General features: G+C 49.9%; 1 protein-coding gene across 5 annotated transcripts in view; it reads left to right on the top strand.

Annotated features, from left to right (window-relative positions):
• WDR62 (WD repeat domain 62) overlaps positions 1–21,934 on the top strand; it is a 40,848-nt gene that overhangs the window by 10,240 nt on the left and 8,674 nt on the right. For 4 of the 5 annotated variants that reach the window (XR_013227553.1, XM_077318459.1, XM_077318458.1 and 1 more), the window contains exons 2-23: positions 1,497–1,588; positions 2,040–2,102; positions 4,125–4,182; positions 5,462–5,632; positions 5,909–6,043; positions 8,626–8,808; positions 8,893–9,053; positions 9,667–9,841; positions 10,900–11,037; positions 11,741–11,910; positions 13,701–13,792; positions 14,385–14,510; positions 15,156–15,223; positions 15,760–15,881; positions 16,938–17,013; positions 17,200–17,311; positions 17,596–17,659; positions 17,968–18,090; positions 18,219–18,355; positions 18,921–18,973; positions 20,478–20,681; positions 21,682–21,830. Coding sequence is in view for 4 of the 5 variants with exons in the window: in XM_077318458.1 (XP_077174573.1) it covers positions 1,497–1,588; positions 2,040–2,102; positions 4,125–4,182; positions 5,462–5,632; positions 5,909–6,043; positions 8,626–8,808; positions 8,893–9,053; positions 9,667–9,841; positions 10,900–11,037; positions 11,741–11,910; positions 13,701–13,792; positions 14,385–14,510; positions 15,156–15,223; positions 15,760–15,881; positions 16,938–17,013; positions 17,200–17,311; positions 17,596–17,659; positions 17,968–18,090; positions 18,219–18,355; positions 18,921–18,973; positions 20,478–20,681; positions 21,682–21,830 (2,672 nt within the window). In the remaining variant the exon portion in view is untranslated. Of the gene's footprint in view, positions 1–1,496; positions 1,589–2,039; positions 2,103–4,124; positions 4,183–4,759; positions 4,864–5,461; positions 5,633–5,908; positions 6,044–8,625; positions 8,809–8,892; positions 9,054–9,666; positions 9,842–10,899; positions 11,038–11,740; positions 11,911–13,700; positions 13,793–14,384; positions 14,511–15,155; positions 15,224–15,759; positions 15,882–16,937; positions 17,014–17,199; positions 17,312–17,595; positions 17,660–17,967; positions 18,091–18,218; positions 18,356–18,920; positions 18,974–20,477; positions 20,682–21,681; positions 21,831–21,934 lie in introns of those variants that run through there. The other variant, XM_077318460.1, reaches the window with a different exon arrangement.

The raw sequence follows: 21,934 nt of genomic DNA, 5'->3' as shown, positions 1-21,934 counted from the left end.
AGGCGGTCCCTCAGGTACACTGGGCCCTGACCGCGTATGGCCTTGAAGGTAATTACCAGAACCTTTAGTCTGATCCGGAATTCAACTGGTAACCATTGCAGCTGATGGAGAATAGGCCGGATATGGGACCTCCACGGTGTTGCCGTGAGGATCCTGGCTGCTGCATTTAAATAAATTTAAATAAAACAGCTTTTCCAAAGGTAGATAAAACTGGGATTAAGGTATAAGGGAGCTTCACATTGGGGTTTAAAGGAATGAATGAATGAATGAATGAAACTGAAGCCATAACAACCATACAAACAAAGCATTTTAAAGCTGTGAAAGATCCACAGTGGTCACTAGATTATTAACAGCAGAAAGACCAAGTCATATGAGGAAAGGTTTGAAATTGATTCAAAAGAATTTTCAGCTAAACATCCCGAAGAAGTTTCTGACAGTTAGACCGGTTCCTCAGTGGAACAGGCTTCCTCAGGAGGTGGTGGGTTCTCCTTTGGATGTTTTTAAGCAGAGGCTAGTCAGTCACCTGACAGAAATGTTGATTTTATGAACGTAGGAAGCTAATGACTGGGTAGGCAGGAAGGGATGTGCCAGTGTTTGTCTCTTGTGAACCTTCCTTGCATACCCAGGGAATTGCTGATCATCACTGTGGGATGGGATGTGAATTCCCTCCCAGGCTGGATTCTAGAGATTTTTGGTGGGGGGTGTCACTTGGGCATGAAATTGGAGTCATTGTGGGTAGGCAGGTAGTTGTGAGTTCCTGCATTATGCAGGGGGTTGGACTAGATGACCCTGGAGGTCCCTTCCAATCCTGATTCTGAGACAATCAGAAATTCTACAGGTAAAGTCTTTCCCACATTTAATCTGCCTCTCAGCCTCATGTACCTCACAGGATATCTGCTGTGGGGCAAAGAAGGGAAGGCCATTTCAAGCCACTTTAAGACTCCTTTGAGTAGGGGTACAAAGAGATAGCTCTTCTTTTTAAAGAGTGGCAGACTTTAATATGGAGAACAGGGTTTGATTCCCCATTCCTCTTCCACATCCAGTCAGTTGGGTGACCTTAGGCCAGTCACAATTCTCTTACAGCTGTTCTTGCAGAGCTTAGGATTCTCTCAGTCCCACCTACCTCACAGGTGTTTGTAGGGAGAGGAAGGAAAAAGAGTTTGAACTGCTTTGGGGCTTCTTCAGGCAGTGAAAAGCAGAGTATTAAAAAACCAGTTTCTTCCAGCTCTTATAGTATATCTGTCAGATTCATGTGACTGCCATCTAGAGAAGTAAGAAAGCAATGAAAGAACGCCTCCGCTTAAATGTAAGGTTTCTTGCTGCAGCTCAGAAAAACAAAACCACGAGAATGCCTGTGGAGGGAAATCTGCCCGGGGAGTGAGTAGGGACAGGTCAGCTGGTCAGAAGCGGACCTCTGGGTCACATTACGCAGGGAAGGCCACGCCATTGTATTTACACCAAGAGACTTTACTGCTTGTTTCTCTTCCTCATGGCAGGTTATGCTGGAAAAAGTGCTGGGAATAAGCACGCAAACCAGCAGCTCTTTAACTTGCGATCCGAACACGGGATACATAGCATATCCAACGGGGTAAGTCCTTGGCTGTTGTAAGAGCAACTAGAAATCTGATTCCTTGATAAGGCCCATAAAATACATTATTCAAGCAGGCATTGCAATGAACCTGGGGAGGGGAGAGAAGCAAACTGGGTAAAATGCCTGTGGAGTCTGAAATGCAGCCAGGGTTAGACTCTGCTAGGAGTGTTAGGGTTCTTTGCATGTCTTAGCATCCAAATATCTCCCAGAAGGAAGGGATACAGTAAGATGTGGAGATGTGTCATTTTGTATGACCAGCAGGGCAGGGGCTCATGGGAATTGTAGTCCATAGACATCTGGAAAGCCACAGTTTGGCCACCCCTGCTATAGGTCTGTTCCCCCCTTCTGTCAGCATTCCCAGGTTATGGAGACTCCTGCTGTTTTCCCTCTTCTGATCAGGGGGATTCTAATGCTTTTGTAAAATAGCTCTCTCTTTCTTCCTTTCCAGATGCGTCATCGTTATTTTTAATCCCTGGAAGAACAAGCAAAGGCATATCTTCAATACTTCAAGGTATTTTCACTTTCTTAACCACGAATGGTCTTGAGCTATCCAAATGGTCTTGAGCTATCCATGGCATCTTAACGCCTAATGACAGGGGTAGTCAAACTGATATCCATGGATTATAATTCCCATGAGCCCTGCCTAATGAGGTGTCAATCCAGAGGTTTTATGGACGGGAGTCAGCATCTTTGGAATCTGTGAGCCCTAAAAGTAGCTTCTGGACTCATGGGCCTCTGATAAAGTGTGGGCAGCAATTGCCCAGGCAGTAGAGGGCTTGTCTGAGGTGTTTGGTGAAAGTCCTTGTGATTTGTCAATTAAAAGATACCTAATGAGTTGTCTGTGTGTAAAGTGCTGTCAAGTCACAGCCGACTGATGCCCCCCCCCTGCAAGAGGCTTTCAAGGTAAATGACAAGCAGAGGTTGTTGGCCCTGGCCGTCCTCTGCAGAGCCTTCCTTGGGGGTCTTTCATTCAAATGTTGATCCTGCTTAGCTTCCCAGATATGATGAGATTGGGCTGTCCCATGCTGCCTTGCTGTCTTCCCTCCTGTCTAATGAGTTAAAGGTAAAGGTAAAGGTATCCCCTGTGCAAGCACCGAGTCATGTCTGACCCTTGGGGTGACGCCCTCTAGCGTTTTCATGGCAGACTCAATACGGGGTGGTTTGCCAGTGCCTTCCCCAGTCATTACCGTTTACCCCCCAGCAAGCTGGGTACTCATTTTACCGACCTCGGAAGGATGGAAGGCTGAGTCAACCTTGAGCCGGCTGCTGGGATTGAACTCCCAGCCTTATGGGCAAAGCTTTCAGACGGCTGCCTTACCACTCTGCGCCACAAGAGGCTCCATGTCTAATGAGTTAATAGGCCTAAATAAGCATGGACTCATACATTCATTTATTTAGGATATTGCTATGCGGTGCCTATGCTCGAAAAGGTTTACAAATAAAATTACCACAGTGGACTTAAGTAGCATAAAAACTATCCATAAAAAATAAGCAGACCATTGAAGCGCTGCTTAGATAAAAATCCCTAATGAGAAGCCTGGGTAAAAAGATGGTTTTGGTCCGATGCTTTAAAGAAAGTAAAGTTAGGTGATGGGGAATGGAGCCACCAGAGGAAGTCCTTTGTGCTTTTTGAGTTTTTATTTCCATTGCTTGGGCATCTTATTGCTGGCATCTTCCCACCCTTTCCGTGACATCCTTGATTCTTGCGCCAGGTAGACAGCAGACCTCCCGAGACAAGAAGTCCGGTCGACACACTTTGGCTTCTACTCCTCTCAATAGGGAATCAGCATGCATCTCTGTCCTAACCCACTGGGAGCACAAGAACTGGTCCTCTCATCCCCAGGGGCCTGTGAAAGATCTTCTGAGCTTTGGGGGAGCTGGGGGAACAGCCCTTGTTCCTGTGGTCCAGAGCCACTATCTATAAGGAGATCCTGGAAATGATTTCTGAGTATTAGAGGGGCAGAATGTCTCCCTATTTTTTGACACCTCTGGGTAACATTCTTCTGTCCACTGTTTTCTTGTACTGGGTGGTCCCCGGGGATAAAAAGGTTGGGGACCACTGCCTTAGCGTACAAAGGCCCACTCCACAGAGGGTATAACTAGCAGTCAGCCCCAAGCAACACTGCCACCTAATGCAAATCAGATGATGTGATTAGCTGTAGTCCCTCACCACACAGGCAAGAAACAGACCAAAACACACACAAACATCACCCACTCTCCTGCATCCTATATACCCTCACAAAGTAAGAATGCAACACTCACCAGTAGCTCCTGAGATGGCTGTTTCACCTTCTCCCTGCCCAGCTGCTTGCTGCTTTTCCCCACGGAGACAAGCAGATTATATTCCAGAAAGGCCTCATGGCTGCCGTACTCCCAATTGGGTGTGTGTTCTGTCGTGATGACTTGCGATGCTTCTGTTGGGCCACAGCTGTTGGTCTTCAGCATACCACAAGGTTCTCTCTCTGGCTGCCACACCAGTGGGGTGTGCCTACTGCTACTTACAGAAGATACTCTTTTTTCCTTTCTCTTTCAGGAAAACAGTGAGCGCTCTGTCTTTCTCTCCTGATGGGAAGTTTATCGTAACCGGTGAGGTGAGCTGCTCCAGGGTTTTCATTATGCAAGACTGACAAAGACCATTAACACTTCCTTGTCTGCTCCTGTCCATGAATTGAGATTGCAGGGAAAGGTCCTCCTGACTGCCCCGCCAGCTGAAGAAGCTTGTCTGCCAGCACACAAGAGAGAGGGCCGTTCTGGTGTGACTATGGAACAGCCTCCCCAGGGAGGTGCACTTTGGATCTCTAGGAGGCATCTGAAGTATTAGTTATTAATGATTTAAAAGTTTGGCTTTATGTATTTTTACGTAAGTAACGTTATGTATTTTATTTACATTGTAAGCTGACTTGAGCTCCGTAAGGAGAAAGGCAGCTTTAAAGACATTGAAAAAAAATAAAACAAGAGAATTTAGGATTGGGATGTTGGTTTAAGACAGGGGTAGTCAAACTGCGGCCCTCCAGATGTCCATGGACTACAATTCCCAGGAGCCCCTGCCAGCGAATGCTGGCAGGGGCTCCTGGGAATTGTAGTCCATGGACATCTGGAGGGCCGTGGTTTGACTACCCCTGGTTTAAGATGTTTGGGGGGAGGTCATTGTGCTGACTTAATTAACCATTTTTTGAAACTAACAAACATGTCATTTACCTGGCTTGTTTTAGCAGTCTCCTGGGAGGCTTCTTTCCACATCACCTGCCCTCGGCTTGCTGTAAGAGGCACAGGTTGTGGCATTTGTTCATTCTTGCACCTACACTCATGGTGTGGCTTCTCTTACTACAATTTATTTATTTATTTTTTAAAAATATGTAATGTTGGATGAGGGTGGAGGTAGGGAAAGCAAGAAAGGGAAACTGGACCGGGGGTCGGGGGAGAGAAGCCAGTCTTTTTAAAACAAATCTGACTGGAATTCAAGCCCCCTGGACTGGTTCTTTCCTCTTTGTCATTAATATGAGAGAGCTGGCGTGGTGTCGTGGTGGAAGAGTAGTGGACTGTAATCTGGATTCCCCACTCCTCCACGTAGAGCCAGCTGGGTGAGCTTGGGCTTGTCACACTTCTCTTAGGGCTGTTCTTGCAGAGCAATTCTTTTAGAGCTCTCTCAGCCCCATCTACCTCCCAGGGTGATTGTTGTGGGGAGTGGAAGGAAAAAGTGTTTGTAAGCTGCTCTGGGTCTCCTTTGGGTAGTGACAAATGGGGTATAAAAGGCAGTTCTTCTATGCTTGAGCTGGATATACTAAGAGGTACTGCGAGCCAGACACTTGTGTTGGCATCAGGCCAAATGAAGTCCAGGACTCATTTCTGTTCTGCGATTTGCTCCCGTAGAATGGACACAGACCGGCAGTCCGAGTTTGGGACGTCGATGAGACAACGCAGGTGACGGAGCTGCATGGCCACAAGCATGGTGTGGCCTGCGTGGCATTCTCTCCCAATATGAAATACATCGTCTCAGTTGGGTATCAACATGACATGATTGTCAACGTGTGGGACTGGAAGGTAAGAAACGGCCTTACAGAGGCGTCCCTGCAGATATTTATCCACGGGTTTGGAGTGTAGCATCAAAACTCTTGGGCCTAAAGACCTAGATGGCGTTTACAAATCTTTAATGGGGAACCCAAAACCAGAGAACAGAATTTGGTGTGCCATTGAAGTTTAAACCCCACCAAAAGGACAAGGTGGAAGCCGTTCTGTCTTTCTGACGGGTTCTGGTTTTGCATTGCTTTGGAGCCTGCTGCAGAGATTACTGGTGGATGGTTATTTTCTGCCTTGCAGAAGGATACGCTTGTCGCATCCAACAAAGTGTCTTGTAAGGTTATGGCCATCTCCTTTTCGGAGGACAGCTACTTTGTGACAGTCGGCCACCGCCACGTCAAGTTCTGGTTCTTGGAGACGTCCAAGGAAGCGAAGGTGAGGATATCCACGTGTTAAGAAAGAAACTTTTAAAATCAGCTCCTGGTTTATATTCTGGTTCTTCTGGTTCATTAATTCCTACCTTAATAAGCTGGAATTTTTTTAAAGCTAATTAAGTTTCTTTGCAAGAGGCCAAGTTCCATAACCAGAAAACTGATCCTAGAATCATAGAGTTGGAAGGGACCTCCAGGGTCATCTAGTCCAATCCCCTGCACAGTGCAGGACATTCACAATTACCTGCCCACCCATAGTGACCCCAATTTCATGCCCAAGTGATCCCCCACCAAAAATCTCCAGAATTTAGCCTGGCCTGGAGGGAATTCACTTCCCATCCCACAGTGATGATCAGCAATTCCCTGGGTATGCAAGGAAGGGCCACAAGAGACAAACCCTGGCACATCCCTTCCTGCCCACCCACTCATAATCTGTCTGAGTCCATAAAATCAGCATTTCTGTCAGATGACTCTCTTGTTGTTGTTAGGTGCAAAGTCGTGTCCAACCCATTGCAACCCCATGGATAATGATCCTCCATGCCTTCCTGTCCTCTACCGATGACTCTCTAGCTTCTGCTTAAAAACTTCCAAGGAAGGAGAACTTCCAAAGATGGGTCATTTATCTAGATAGTAAACACATGAATCTGACAGATATAAGAACTGGAAGAAGCTGTTTTTTATACTTTTCACTACCTGAAGGACTCCCAAAGCAGCTTATGAACACCTTTCCCTTCCTCTCCTTACAACAGACAACTGTGAGGTAGGTGGGACTGAGAGAATCCTGCTCTGCAAGAACAGCTGTAAGAGAACTTTGACTGCCTAAGGTCACCCAACTGGCTGGATGTGGAAGAGGAGTGGGGAATCAAACCCAGTTCTCCAGATTAGAGTCTGCCACTGTTTACAAAGAAGAAGAGCTGTCTCTTTGTACCCCACTTTGTACCCCTACTCAAAGGAGTCTTAGTGGCTTGCAATTGCCTTCCTTTCCCCACAGCAGACACCCTGTGAGGTAGGTGGGGCTGAGAAAGCTCTCAGAGAACTGTGACAGGCCGTAGGTCACCCAACTGGCTGCATGTGGAGGAGTGGGGAGTCAAATCCAATTAATCGCAGTACCAAACTGGCTCTCGATAACACAGAGTAAATTCAGTGGCATTTCGGCATAACGATCAGGGAAGCTGCTACTAGGTTGAGCAAGATTGCTGAAGTCGCCTGGAGAAATAGCTCCGTCCTGCAGGCCTTGCAGAGCCAAGACAGGTCCCACAGAACACAAGGCGAAATTAGGTGAGTTTCCTGGGCATGTGGCCACCCCTAAAAACAGTGAGACGAAAACCTGAAACCTGGCTTAGCTTTTAAAGTATTACGCACTGTAATGTGATCAGAACAAAGTCTGAGTCCAGGAGAACAACAAACTTTTATTCAAGATAAAGCTTTTGTGTTCATACACACTTCTTCAGATACAATATTTTCTTTCTTTCTTTCTTTCTTTCTTTCTTTCTTTCTTTCTTTCTTTCTTTCTTTCTTTCTTTCTTTCTTTCTTTCTTTCTTTCTGAAAAAACAATTCTTCAGCCATACGTATATGGAATGAGTGGATGGGTCTTTGTGTGTGTTAAAAGTGCTATTGGACTGAAACTTTGTTCTGGTTTTGACTAACAGTTTAAAATGGTTTGGGCCAGATTCTCCAACTGGATGTAGGAGTGAAGCCTTATGTTACAGTACAAGAAAGTAAAGAAGCAGTTGTATATGTTTTTCTATGTATCTGTATGTGTTTTTCAAAGTAGAGTTTTAATGTACTCTTCATAGGTAGTGAGTAGATTTTTCTGATTTGTGCCACGGACTTTTGCAGGTTATTCCAAGGGATTGTTTGTTGTAGTGGTTAAGAGCAGTGGCTTCTAATCTGGCAAGCTGAGTTTGATTCCCTGCTCCTCCGCATGCAGCCAGCTGGAGGACCTTGGGCCAGATGCAGTTCTCTCAGAGCTCTCTCCACCCCACCTACCCTACACCATGTCTGTTGTGGGGAGAGGAAAGGAAGGTGATCTTAACCTGGTCTGGGGTTCTTTCAAGTAGGATATGAAAATCAACTCTTTTTTACCTTCTTAATTTTGGAGCATTCTTACAAAGCCCGAGAGTCTCCCTTTCAACCTCTGATTTCTCCCTTCTCTTTTGGATGGATCATGGCATTCCAGATGTGTCTCTGACTTACTGCTGTTTCAGTTCTTTGGTCTTACTTACCAAACACATCACCCACCTCGTCGTCAGTGTCTTCTATTTGAAAATATAATAAACCAAGAATCAACTACACAGGCATGCAGAGATGTTTCTTCGCGTTTTCTTGAGAGCTTAAAACTTGGAGAGAAAAACAGTTGTTATCCCAGCTGGCAGGGGCTCATGGTAATTGTAGTCCCTGGGCCTCTGGAGAGCCACTATTTGGCCGCCCCTGTCCTAAAGTATTTTCTCTTTTTAATTTTGTAAAAATTTAATTCAATTTAAAATTTTAATTTAACTGCCCAGAGCTGCAAAGAAATGGGCGGTATAGAAGTCTAAATAAATAAATAAAATGATTCTTGGGCCTGAAATGTTGTGCTCCTGCAGATTAAAGAGACGGTGCCGCTCATTGGCCGCTCCGGGGTTCTTGGAGAGCTTCACAACAACATCTTCTGCGATGTGGCCTGCGGGCAGGGGAAAATGTCAGGCAACACTTTCTGCATTTCTTACTCGGGGCTCCTGTGCCAGTTTAACGAGAAGCGCGTGCTGGAGAAATGGATCGACCTGAAGGTAAGAGGCTCCTTTGCGCTTCCCGGGCCGCGGCTCCTGCCACCTCCCAAACCGACGGGCCGTCTCTCTGCCCTCTTCCCTCAGGTCCCTCTCGCCAACTGCATCTGCGTGAGCGAAAGCTTCATCTTCTGCGGCTGCGCCAGCGGGATTGTGCGGATCTTCCAGGCGTACAATCTGCTGTACCTCACCAACTTGCCGAAGCCCCACTACTTGGGCATCGATGTAGCCAAAGAAGACACGCCCAGGTACTGAGCCCAGGAGGCCAAGCTGGGAAGGGCAACCCTGGGGCAGAAGAATTTGCCCAGCCTGCCTGCAGATTGTACCATGAGGAAATTTCTTGGGCAGGGCAGCTGGTGGCGGTGGTAGAAAGCGCAGTTAAGTCGCAGCTGACTTATGGTGACCCCTTATGGGGCGTTCAAGGCAAGAGCCTGTCAGAGGGGGGTTGCTGTTGCCTGCCTCTTGATGTTAACCCTGGACCTCCTCAGAGGTCTCCCATCCAGGCACCAACCAGGGCCAATCCTGTCTAGCTACTGAGTCCCAGCTGGCCTGAGCCATCTGGGTCAGGGCTAGGGCTGAACGGAGGGATACATATTGGTGAGCAAGCTTTAAATGCCCGTCAAGGATGCCATCTAGCTGTGGCGAGCCTTGCTGCTTCAAGCTCAGCATGAGCCGGGGGGAGGGGCTGCCACAGTGCATGCGGGGAGTAGATGCTTGGTGGCTTCTGTGCACAGGCTGGCAGGCCTCCAGTGTCTGTGGGGCTCTGCTGACTCACCCTGGACTGTACTTCAGTCCTTCCATGTGCCCTCTGTCTGTGCTTTGTTGGAGAGGAACTAATATCTCCCCATTGGCTTTCTCAAGAACGGCAGATGCCATCTGGCCCGACACCATTGCCTTGGCCTTTGACCCGAGCCATCACTGGCTCTCCTGCGTCTACAAGGACCACAGCATGTATATTTGGGATGTGAAGAACACCAGTCACGTTAAGAAAGTGTGGTCTGACCTCTTCCATAGCTCCTTTGTGTGGAACGTCGAGGTGAGGGATGCTTCCGCTCAGTAACAATATAAAGGTTCATCAGAACCTTTTGACAATGACCTGGTTGAAGAACATCAGGAGAGCCCTGCTGGATCAGACCGGTGCTCCATCTAGCCCAGTCTCCCATCTCACTCAGAGGCCAGCCAGTTCCCCTGGAGGGCCAGCCACAGGACAGGGAGGCTGAGGCCTTTCTAAGAACATCAGGAGAGCCCTGCTGGGTCAGACCAAGGAGGGCCCATCCAGTCCAGCCTCCCGTCTCACCCAGGGGCCAGCCAGATCCTCTGCAGGGCCAGCCACAGGGCAGGGAGGCTAAGGCCTTCCTAAGGACATCAGGGGAGCCCTGCTGGGTCAGACCAGGGAGGACCCATCCAGTCCAGGTCTCACTCAGGGGCCAGCCAGTTCCTCTGCAGGGCCAGCCACAGGGCAGGGAGGCCGAGGCCTTCCTAAGGACATCAGGGGAGCCCTGCTGGGTCAGGCCAGGGAGGGTCCATCCAGTCCAGCCTCCCGTCTCACCCAGGGGCCAGCCAGTTCCCCTGGAGGGCCAGCCACAGGGCAGGGAGGCTGAGGCCTTCCTAAGGACATCAGGGGAGCCCTGCTGGGTCAGGCCAGGGAGGGCCCATCTAGTACAGCCTCCTGTCTCACCCAGGGGCCAGCCAGTTCCTCTGGAGGGTCAACAACAGAGCAGAGAGGCTGAGGCCTTCCCCTGATGTTGCCTCCTGGCTCTGGAAGGCATAGTGCCTGTGAATGTGGAGCTTCCCCATAGTCACTAAGGCTGGGTGCCATTGATAGACTTCTCTTCCATAAATCCCTCTAATCCCCTGTTCTCTGGCACTGACATCCACATTTCAATCACTCTCTGTTTTAAGGGTGAAGCCAGAATGAAATGGGGTAAATAATTCCCCTCCCCCTTAAGGCTTGAGCATCTGACTCTGAGAAGTGTGCCTCTAAAGGCAGTTTTGCTCACATGGCCCAATGAGAACCAGCTTGACCTGCCCTACTGCTTGGGGTTTTGTCCACTGCTTTTCTGCTTCTCATCCTGCCGCCTGCCTCCATCTTAGGTCTACCCCGAGTTTGAGGACCACAGAGGCTGTTTGCCCCCGGGATCCTTTCTGACGTGCTCATCGGACAATACGATTCGGTGCTGGAGCTTGGAGAGCAGTGTCCAGGCTGGCGTTCCAAAGAACGCGTACAGTGACGTAAGCATTGCAGAGAGCCAGGCCTGGGGTCAGGGTTAGAGTGCTGGAGTACCACCGGGGAGGCTTTTTTTGTTCAACTCAGGTGCAATAAGGCGGAAGCCACCTGACAACATGACATACTTTTAGTTTGCTGGCCAGAAGATGTCTTTTCACCTAGGTTTTGAATTAGTTGATGTCCAGAAGCAAACGTGAAGCTGCCTTCAAGTGAATCAGACTCTCGGTCCAACACGGTTGGTATTGTCCACTGAAACAGGCAGCAGCTCTCCAAAATTTCAAGCTGAAGATGCTGAGGGTTGAACCCGGAACCTTCTGTATGCCAAGCAGGGGCCCTGCCGCTCAGCCACGGCCTTTTTTTAAGTGGTCTTCTGTTCTATGGGCAGTTTTAGTGTTGTCCGTGTCAAATGGTTCATTTTGCAGGGGTTGCTTTTTGTCCCAGCATGTCGTTTCAATGGCAAGCTGTCTTGCACAGGAATCAAAAGAGGTGACACAAAAAAATCCTATCCCAGCACTAAATAAATAATAAAGTTTTATACACACCCCCCCCGAACTCCTTGGAGGAAGGAGGAAGAGCAAGGTGAAAATGTGGTCAATTTGGGCTTAGTATGGAGCTCTCCCTGTTTACCTGTCCCTTAATTTTCCTGTTAGAAACCTTCTCCTTGAGTGATGTGTAATGAACCTGTGGCTGTTCTCCCCCCTTTTAAAGAACTTGCTGAAGGTTGTCTATGTGGAAAACAACACCCAGTACCTGCAAGATTCAACCAACGTGCCAGACCGGGGTGAAAACCTGGGATGCCTGAAGTCGGGTGTCCGTGTCCTGCAGGTCAGCCCAGATGGCCGGCATCTGGCTTCTGGGGACAGAGTTGGAAATCTGAGGTGGGTTTTCCCTCGTACCTGCTGCTTCTGCCACCTCTCCTTGGATGCTCAGTCCGGTTGTGCCTTGGAGCAAAGCTCCCCAGTGCTGTCATTAGGAACCGATGCCTTCAGAATCTGAGCTGGGAGAGACTGCAGAGGGTCAGCATCTTCTCGGGGACTTAAAAATCATGCCCCCCTGAAAGGTGCGCATCCAGTCTCCTCCTGAAAACTTTCTGTGGAGACTCCACTACCCTCTAAGGCAGCATATTCCAACTGCAAACATCCCTCATCATCAGAACATGCTTCCAAATATTTAAGTGGAACCTCCGCTCCCATCTTGGTCCTTATCTCTATAGCAGCCATAAATAAGTTGTCTCCCTCGTCCACGTGTCTGCCTTCTATGTAGGTCAACACAGCTCTCCTATCCCCCTTTGCCTTCCTCCAGGCTACACAGATCTGGCTCCCTCTACCTCTCCTTGTAAGGCAGGGATTCCCATCCCTCAATGGTCCTGGTTGTCCTTCTCTAACACGTTCCAACTTCTCAATATCCTTCTTGGACTGCAGTGCCCAGAACTGGACACAATATTCCAAATGAGGTCTAAGCATGACTTCCTTTGCTCTAGGTTCTAGGCTCCTAGCAAAGCAGATTAATGCCACAGTAGCCTTCTTACACTGTTGGCTCATATTTGACTCATTGTCCACCAGAACTCCCCTTTCAGATGTACTAATATCAAGGCAAGTGTTCCCCATCTTATAGTTATGCATCACATTTTTATTAACCAAATGTTATACTTTACACCTCTCCCTATTAAAATAAACTTTATTGTCTATAGCCCATTTTCCCAATCTATCCAGATAGTAGTCCTTTCCTCTGGAGATTATCCACCCCACCCAATTAGTGTAACCTGCAAATCTGATCAATGTACCCTCTACAATGTACCCTCCTCCAGATCGTTAATGAAAATGTTAAACAATATCCGCCCCAGCACAGAACCCAGCGGCACACCACGGGTCACTCCCTTCCAAGATGAAGATGAAGCATTAATGAGCACCCTTTGGGCTCTATCAGCCATTTGTGACCTTTGGTTGTGACCTTGTCCATCCCTGGTTTTATTCATTTTCTCACAAGAATATCCTGGGGGACCTTATCAAAGGCCTCAGTAAAATCAAGACATACTGTATCCACTGCATTTCTCGCATCTACTGAACTAGTCACTCTATCAAAAAAGAAATACAATTTGTCTGGTAGGACTTATCCATGAGAAATCCATGTTGACTTTTATTAAGCACCACATTACACTTAAATGCTGGCTCTGGCTCCTGAAGCTGGGAGGAGCATCTCCTTTCACTCTGCTGACACATTTTGGGCCACCTGATTGACACTAAAACTCTGACACATCCTTGTGGATTCTTGCCTTTGGGTTTACAAACCAAGCTAGCTTTCAGGGAATGCCATCTGAACAGATAATTGATTTCAGAAGGAATGTAAGTGTGTTAATTAAGTTAAATAAGTAACCTTGAGTCCAAGGGCACCTTTACTACTGACAAAGTTCCATTCCAGGTGGAAACTTTCTGTGCGAACACACTTCTCCCGAAGATGTGCGCATACATACCCAAGATTCTACCTGGAATGAAATTTTGTCGGTCTTCAAGGTGCCCTTGGACTCAAACTTTGTTCTCCGGCTTCAGACCAAGATGGCGACCCACCTGAGATATATGCAAGTTAGACGTATATTAATTAGCTAACTTGTAAGTTATGAAGTTAATTTCCAAAGAGAGACAAGTTCAGTGTGTGTGTTGGGTTTTTACAGGATACATGAGCTGAGCTGCATGGAGGAGGTGATGAAAGTTGAAGCCCACGACTCAGAAGTCCTCTGCTTGGAGTACTCTAAGCCGGAAACTGGTAAATCGTCATGCAATCTGTGCATTTGAGCCCATAAACACAGGAAGCCGCCTTGTAATGAACTGGTCTATCAGCCCATCACGGTCAGTGTTGCTCACTAAGAGAGAGGTGGTAGCGCTCCAGGATCTCAGGCAGACGTGTCTTCATATCACCCACTGCTGGGTCTTTGCCGTGACCTGATCCTGTCAGGTCTTGGAAAATAAGCAGGGTCGGCCCCGGTTAGTGCTTGGATGGGAGGCCATGAGGAATCCCAGGGCTGCTGCACAGAGACAGGCAATGGCAAACCACCTCTGAACATCTCTTGCCTTGGAAACCCTGCGAGGGGTTGCCCTGAGTTGGCTGTGACATGGCGGCACTTTACACAGACACACCACCTGGTCCTCCTGTGTAGGCTGGGGATTGAATTTGGGACATCCTCCTATGGCCCCTCCACCTAGTCCATTGGAACGGCTGACTTCAGACAAGCCTGTGGGGTGGACCGGGGAAGAGCTGCTCGCCCTCCACTGACCTCGGGGACCAGCCTGTTGCTAAATGGCTTTCGGATCTTGGAAACCAGCGTGCCACTTAGGTCTCCTTTTTCTCCTCTTTGTAGGGATGGCCCTTCTGGCCTCAGCAAGCAGAGACCGGCTGATCCACGTGTTAAATGTGGGAAAAAACTATAAACTAGAGCAGACCTTAGCAGACCACTCCTCAGCCATTACTGCCGTGAAGTTTGCTGGTAAGGTTCCAGAACCTCTGCATTGAATGCCTGTGCTTTCTGGAGCCTCCTGCCTTTGGTGCAGCGATGACCGTTTACGCACAGGGAACTTCACTGCCCCACCTCCCATGCAGGAGCGCAGATCGGGGGGCAGGTGAGGTGCACCGGGCCAAATGCTCCCCCATGTGGGTGTAGGAAGAGGTGGGACAACTTGCCACGCCTGCAGCCCAGCATGAAACCTCCAGTGCGTAAACGGTCCTTGGGAGTCCAGGAAGGTTCCATTTCCCTCCCGGGAGGGCGAAGGCCACTGCATCACTGAAGGAGTTTTACACCCCACAATGTCTGACACAAAGCTCTGGGCCCTTGGGCATCCCATCGGCTCGAGTCAGAATCAGGCCCCTATTTTCCTGTCTGTGTCCTTGTGTATTTTCCTTGGACTCGTCCAGGAGTTACTGTGTTGATCAGGGGTAGTCAAACTGCGGCCCTCCAGATGTCCATGGACTACAATTCCCAAGAGCCCCCTTGGCTCTTGGGAAGTGTAGTCCATGGACATCTGGAGGGCCGCAGTTTGACTACCCCTGGTGTTGATGATGCCCAGTGCTGGGGAGTCCAAGTGGTCCTGCTGCTGCTACTGACCATTTCCCCCTCTTGATTCTTCTCCTTCAGGCGATGGCGGCACTCAAATGATCAGCTGTGGAGCTGACAAAAGCATCTATTTCCGCAGTGCACAACAGGTGAACTTGAGCCACTTGCAAGACAGCAAGACCTCCCCCCCCCCCCGCCCTGCCCCTGTTTTGCATCCACTGCAGTCTCGTTCTGTTTGTGCCCCAGATGGGTTTCCTAGAAACGGTGGACAGCACTGGGCCAGGATGCCGGCACCGCTTCAGGGCCTCATTTGTGTCAAGACCCTGTGGCATTTGCCATATGTGGCTTGGTTTTGCAAGTGGGCAGCCGTTAAGCCCTACGAATTCATATCGCCAAGCTAGCCTAGCATCTGGGCTACTGTCTCCTGAGAGTGACCAGCACGTCATTGCCATGCTGACCCCTTGCAATCCCAGGCAATGTTATCTTGTGGGGGAGAGGGGGTAGACTGCCCCAAAGGTATTTAAGACCTGGACTGGGGCTATCCCCCCCCCCCCCCGGTCAAGCAAGAACTGTCTATGCTATTGCTTTGGTTTTTCCCATGAAAGAATTTGGATGTCTACAAATCACGGGTCTGTGTGGTGTGTGGTGTCTACGGGGCAATCCTCACCGTTTGCTGTGCCCTCAGGTTGCCGACGGCGTCCATTTTGTCCGGACCCACCACGTGGCAGAGAAAACAACCTTGTATGACATGGATATCGATATAACCCAGAGATATGTCGCTGTGGCCTGTCAAGACAGAAACGTCAGGTGAAATGTTCTGCCGTCTTTGCTTAGGAATGAAAACAGGCTTTGGCACATGCTCTGCCAGTGCGTGCCATGGGGCAGTGGGAATTGCCAATCGCCCACAAAAGCTTTGGGATCTTTCCCACTTTTCTTATACAAGGAAAAAAGCAGACAACATTTTGCCACTCTGTTATCTCCTGCCTGAGACCTCTAAGCTTTGGTGCCTTTTGCCTAGCCCCTGTGGCTGTGCTGTGTTCCCCCGCCCATCCTCCTCCTTCAGTTCTTAATTAGGGAGATGAAACTTCAGGCTCAAGCTCAAGGGAATGAGCCAGAAAACAATTGCTCCGTGCTAAGTCGTGCAAGACACAAAGCTGGAGGCTAACCCAAAACGAATAAAGACACGAGACTCCAGGAATGCAACTTCAAACAAGTCACCGCCATCTTCCTTGTCGTCCCACCTGGGTCCCAGGGCACCTCTCCCACTCAGGGCTCGTCATAAAGACACAGTGAAAGCACACAGGGTCATGAAGATACAACGCAAGCATGCAGGGACATGACAACACAATGCAAGTGCCCAGGCTCCCTGGAGAACACTGCACTCTACTAACACCCATTTTTGTGTCCCTGTTCGTTAATCCCTGACCCTTAAAGACTCTTGCCTGGTCTGGGCCTTTTTGGCCCTGGCCCCAATCTGGTGGCATGAGTTGTCAGTTGAAATCCAGGCCATGAAGGAGCTGCCCAGGTTCCGCGGGGCCTGCAAAAGGGCCCTCTTCCCACCAGGCTTATGGCTGAGGTCATGGCTGTCTGCAACCATGTGGGCTTCCTGCCTGCCTGCCTTCATTTTATACCATCCCCAGTCCGGCTAGCCAGTGGAGGGGGTTTTAAAGGGTTGGGGGAACTTTAAAAAATGTTTTTATTATTGTAAACTGCCCCTAAGCCCGCTTGCAGGGAGGGTCAGTATAGAAATTAAATTAAGAGTAATCATAGCAAAACAATGCAAGAGAGCCCGGCATCTTCGGCTGCATCCAGCCAACAGGCATCCTCCTCACCCCAAAGTTAACTTCTCCCACCTTCCTCCAGGGTCTACAACACCGCCAGTGGGAAGCAGAAGTGCTGCTACAAGGGCTCCCAGGGGGACGAAGGATCACTGCTGAAGGTAGAGCAGTAACGGCCAGGGTTGCAAATATATCGCCCCTCTCCGAGCCCTTCATGGCTCACCCCTGGCCCAGCTTCGTGGAGAGAGAGAGGGGGAAGCTCAGTTCCCACAAAGCCGCCCTGGGAACGCTGGGATGGAGCATTTTGAAAGCATGCTAATGCCGCTGCATTCTTCCCCTTCTTGCAGGTCCAGTTGGATCCTTCCGGAACATTCCTGGCTACCAGCTGTTCTGACAAAAGCATTTCCGTGATTGACTTCCACTCTGGTGACTGCATTGCCAAGATGTTTGGGCATTCGGGTGAGTCTGGCAGCACTGCTGTTCTCCCCTTTGTCTCCTCTTGGCTGCCTGTCAACTCTCACGCTTCTGCTTTGAATTCTCCTGGGGGAATGGAGGCCTCCCATCCACAGGCAAACCCTGATTCTGCTTCAGCAGCGACCCGGTCAGGATAGCCGGGGCCACGCAGGTTGGAGCAGTGCCGTTTCTGGTCCTTCAGGCTTGGGGGTCGACGTCCCATTTGCAAGCACGAATGCCTGTGCCCTTGCTCCTAAAAGCCTGCCGATCTCCTTTTTTTTGCATTCCAGAGGTGGTCACAGGAATGAAGTTCACCTACGACTGCAAACACTTGATCACCGTCTCGGGAGACAGGTGGGCCACTGGAGCAACAGGAGAGAATTGCGGGCAGGCCTGAAAATGACTTTCTTGGATGGCCTTTGGAAGAAAGGGCTTCCATTTAAGTGGCCTATGGGGAAGAGCCCAGGGCTGTCTCCTGGTGGGGCTTTGGAGTATGTGCCATGCTTTTGGATCGTAGAATGCTTGATCTGGGGGTTATCCACAGAGTTCAACTTTCTGTTGCTCTTCCCCTCATGGAAGCCAGAATGCTCCATGCAGGATGCAGCAGAGAGAGGTAGCAGATTTCGTCTTTGTAAGCCTCGTCCTTCCCTCCCACTGTCCAGCTGTATCTTTATATGGCACCTTAGCCCGGAAATCACCGCCAGCATGAAGCAGCACTTGATGGAGCTCGATCAAGCCCAGCTGCAGAAGAAAGCCAGAGAACAGGCCTGGTCTCCACAGGTCAGGTACTGGACTAGAACTGGCCCTCTTTGCCCGGGGGTGGGGCAGGGGGCGGAATGCCTTCCTCTCTTCCACTGGGGTAACTGAACTGTAGTCCCATGATGACACGAGGGATGTCTCTGACCTCCTGCAGGCGGGAAGCCTACATCACCCTGCCAAGCAGAAGGACTTCCTTTGGGGCGGATCTCCCGGCCGGAGCCAGCCCCGAGGACGAGAGAGAGGAGGAGGAAGCATCCCTTCGGACGCCCACCAAAGATGACTTGGATACAGGTCCGGAGCCCCCATTGATCCCCCAAGCCAGGGGTAGTCAACCTGTGGTCCTCCAGATGTCCATGGACTACAATTCCCACGAGCCCCTGCCAGCGTTCGCTGGCAGGGGCTCATGCGAATTGTAGTCCATTAACATCTGGAGGACCACAGGTTGACTACCTCTGCCCCCTTCCCCTGGGAAGAAAATGGGAGCAGGCCGTGCTTTGGAGAGGAAGCACATGGAAATGGAAGCCCTCCCAGAACAGCCCTGGATCGGGAAGGCCAAGACAGCTTTCTGCCCTCCCCTGGCCTGAAGTCAGTAGGTCAAGGCTTGAGGAGGAAGAGCGGCTGAATCATGCCAGGAATGCCAAATGTCTGTGCTCAGCTTTGAATACTTAAAAAAAACAAAACATGGAAGGAAAAATGTTTTTACATAACTCAGCTCTTCCCTATATTAAAAGAGCCCTAATTAAATGGTTTTAAAGGACTTCCTTGTCCCTGTGTGCTGCCATCTTTTACCCTTCTGGGTGAAATGTTGAGCGTGGCTTTCAGATTCCTCTTCCTGATGTTTTCTGCCGCTCTCCAGGTCCTCCTTGTATCCTGACCAACGGCAGGCTGCCTATGTGGGCAAAGAGACTGGTAAGTAAGAGACTCTCTAAGGCCAAGGAGATTCCAAGATACTGTGCAGGCCAGACTGGTTAAAATGGCTTCCAGATGGCTGGGGTCCGTATCCTCGGGCTGCCAGTCCCTGGGCCCACAGGGCAGTTTAAAATAGCTGGGACACAGCTGGGACACCAATCTGGCTTCTGGTCCTCGAAGCAGCCTGCAGAGGATGACTAAGAGGTGACATGATAGCCTAAGGGGACCAGATTTTAACATTGGTAAAGCAGGACAAAGAGCCTCTTGTGGCACAGAGTGGTAAGGCAGCAGACATGCAGCCTGAAAGCTCTGCCCATGAGGCTGGGAGTTCGATCCCAGCAGCCGGCTCAAGGTTGACTCAGCCTCCCATCCTTCCGAGGTCGGTAAAATGAGGACCCAGCTTGCTGGGGGGTAAACGGTAATGACTGGGGAAGGCACTGGCAAACCACCCCGTATTGAGTCTGCCATGAAAACGCTAGAGGGCGTCACCCCAAGGGTCAGACATGACTCGGTGCTTGCACAGGGGATACCTTTACCTTAAAGCAGGACACCATTGACTGGGGGGGGGGGGTTCTTGATTAAAAATTTGGTCTATATGGAGCAACAAAATGTTTCATAGAACGCATAGAACGCAAAAATAGTATTGTAATATATATATTTTTAATTTCAACTTAAGTTCAATTTGCCAGGTACCCCCAGATGTCCCTCCAAAAGTGGGACAATCTGGTCACCTTAGAAGGGATGTAGCGGATGGAGCAGAGTTGTTTACTGTTGCCCCAGAGGATCAGGCCAGAACCAATGGGTTGGAATTAATCCAAAAGAATTTTCGGCTTAACATCCGGAAAATATTCCTGCCACTTAGAGCAGTCCCTCAGTGGAACAGGCTTCCTCGGGAGGTGGTGGGTTCTCCTTCTTTGGAAGTTCTTAAGCAGAGGCTGGAGAGCCATCTGACGGAGAGGCTGATTCTGTGAATTTAGGCAGATTGTGAGTGGCTGGGCAGAAGGGAGTGTGTCTGAGCTTTGCTCTTGTGGCCCTTTCTTTCTTGTTTGGCTCTTGTGGCCCAGGGAAATGCCAAGCGCCACTTTGGGTAAGCAAATTTATTTCAGGCTAGTGGCCAGGGATTCTGGGTTTTTTTTGGGGGGGGTGAGGGGGCATCATCTGGGCATGGAAATGGGGTCACTGTAGGTGGGCAGGTAGTTATGAATTTCCTGCGTTCTGCATGGGGTTGGACTAGATGACTCTGGAGGCCTCTTCTGACTCTATGATTCTATGACCAGGGAGAACGTGAGCTGAAATTTAGATTCAGAAGAGAGGGAAACACCATGGGAGTTAGCCCCCAGAATGTAAAAAACCAGAACGCTTTGGGGTCTCTGAGTGGGTGCAAATATGCTGATAGTAAAATGCCCCCTTGACCCAAATGCTGCATGTGATGCTTTTCTTTCTTGATTTTTTTTTAATCCAAGCTACTTAGAACTTGGACATTGTCCTCTCTCTCTCTCTCTAGCTGGGTGAGGTGGACAATTCGGACATTGCGGCCTCGGCCTCCAGGGCTTGTTACCAGCCGCAAGGGCGATGGGCTGAGCGTGCCGACCAGGAGCCCATCAAAACCCTGCTGGACACGGATCTGAATTACTTCACCCCTGTCAAAAATGACAACCTGAGCGATGTTGAGCTGGAGCCCCGGAACCTGGATCAGCTGTTCTCCCAGGTGAGAAGCGTCCACTTCTGGGTCCGTGGATGATTTCAAAGCTGTCCAGCATTGCTTCCCACCCTGAGAACCAGGCCTGGGAGTCTTTTCAATTCAGAGGCAGAGCCCCAAGGCTGGCTTGTGGCAGTTTTCAGCACTGGGATCCATCAGTTGAACGACCCCCGGCATGTATGGAAATTGCATTGCTCAACAGGGGCCTGAACCTCCCAACTGCTGGGGAAGTCCAGTGAAGAGGGTGCAGTTCTCCCCACCCCTCCCCCATTCGGATGGCTGTGGCTCTTTCCCCCCAAACTAGATCAGCTCCACCCCCTGCCTTCCTGCCTCTTCTTCATGTGAGGCAACCCCTCCTGCCTTCCTGCCCTCCCGCCAACTGAAGCTGCCTTACTGATTCAGGCTGTGGGTATTGCCTGCTCTGACTGACAGTGGCTCGCCAGGGCTTCACACAGGAGTCTTGCGCATCATCTGCTGTCAGGTCCTGTGACGGGAGAGCCCAGGGTTTTCTGCCTCTAGCCCCACCCCTGCCCTTCCCAAGGCACGTGAGCTTCTTTTTACAGCCCACAATTAAAACACTAGTGGGTTAATCGATGGGCATATTTTGGATGCCTCTCTAGCAGGCCTTATTTCAGGCTCCAAGTTCCTGCATTTCCTGCCCTATGTCTTAGAGTCCTGTGTATATCCCGTGGGCAGCAGATGCGGATTTGTTTCATTCTTAACCAGTGTGGTAGCCTCTAATCTGGAGGGTTTGATCCCCTACTCCTCCACATGCTGGGTGACCTTGAGCCCACCACAGTTCTCTCAGAGCCCTCTCAGCCTCACCTACCACACAAGTTGTCTGCTTTGGGGAGAGGAAGGGCAGGCAATTGGAAGCTGCTTTGGGACTCCTTTGGGTAGTAAAAAGCGGAGTCCAAAACACCAGCTCAAAAAAAAAGAATGAAGCAGAGCTGGGGGTTTTGTCCCCTGCTGTTTGCTGCCTGAATGGGCTCCTTTCTACCTCTTACAGACAGAGAGCTCCACTGACAACCTAACAGAAGACTTCAAGGAGCCGGACCTGACTTCCGAAGATGAGGCCACACATGAGCTTGAATCCCTCCGAGCAGACGGGAGCAGCCTGTCCATGCAGACGAGCAGCGGTCCTTCGGAGGCCGAGAGGTCAGTCTGTGCTGAATTGCCTGGGGCGTCGGCCCAAAGCTCCCAGAAGCGACTTCCACTTCTTTGTTTGTTTGTTTGTTTGTTTGTTTTATATGCCACCCTCC

This window comes from Paroedura picta, unplaced genomic scaffold (genome assembly GCF_049243985.1).
Source record: "Paroedura picta isolate Pp20150507F unplaced genomic scaffold, Ppicta_v3.0 Ppicta_v3_sca21, whole genome shotgun sequence".
Lineage (NCBI taxonomy): Eukaryota > Metazoa > Chordata > Lepidosauria > Squamata > Gekkonidae > Paroedura > Paroedura picta.
The sequence above is the reverse complement of the archived record's forward strand: the minus strand, read 5'-3'. Positions and strand labels throughout refer to the sequence as shown.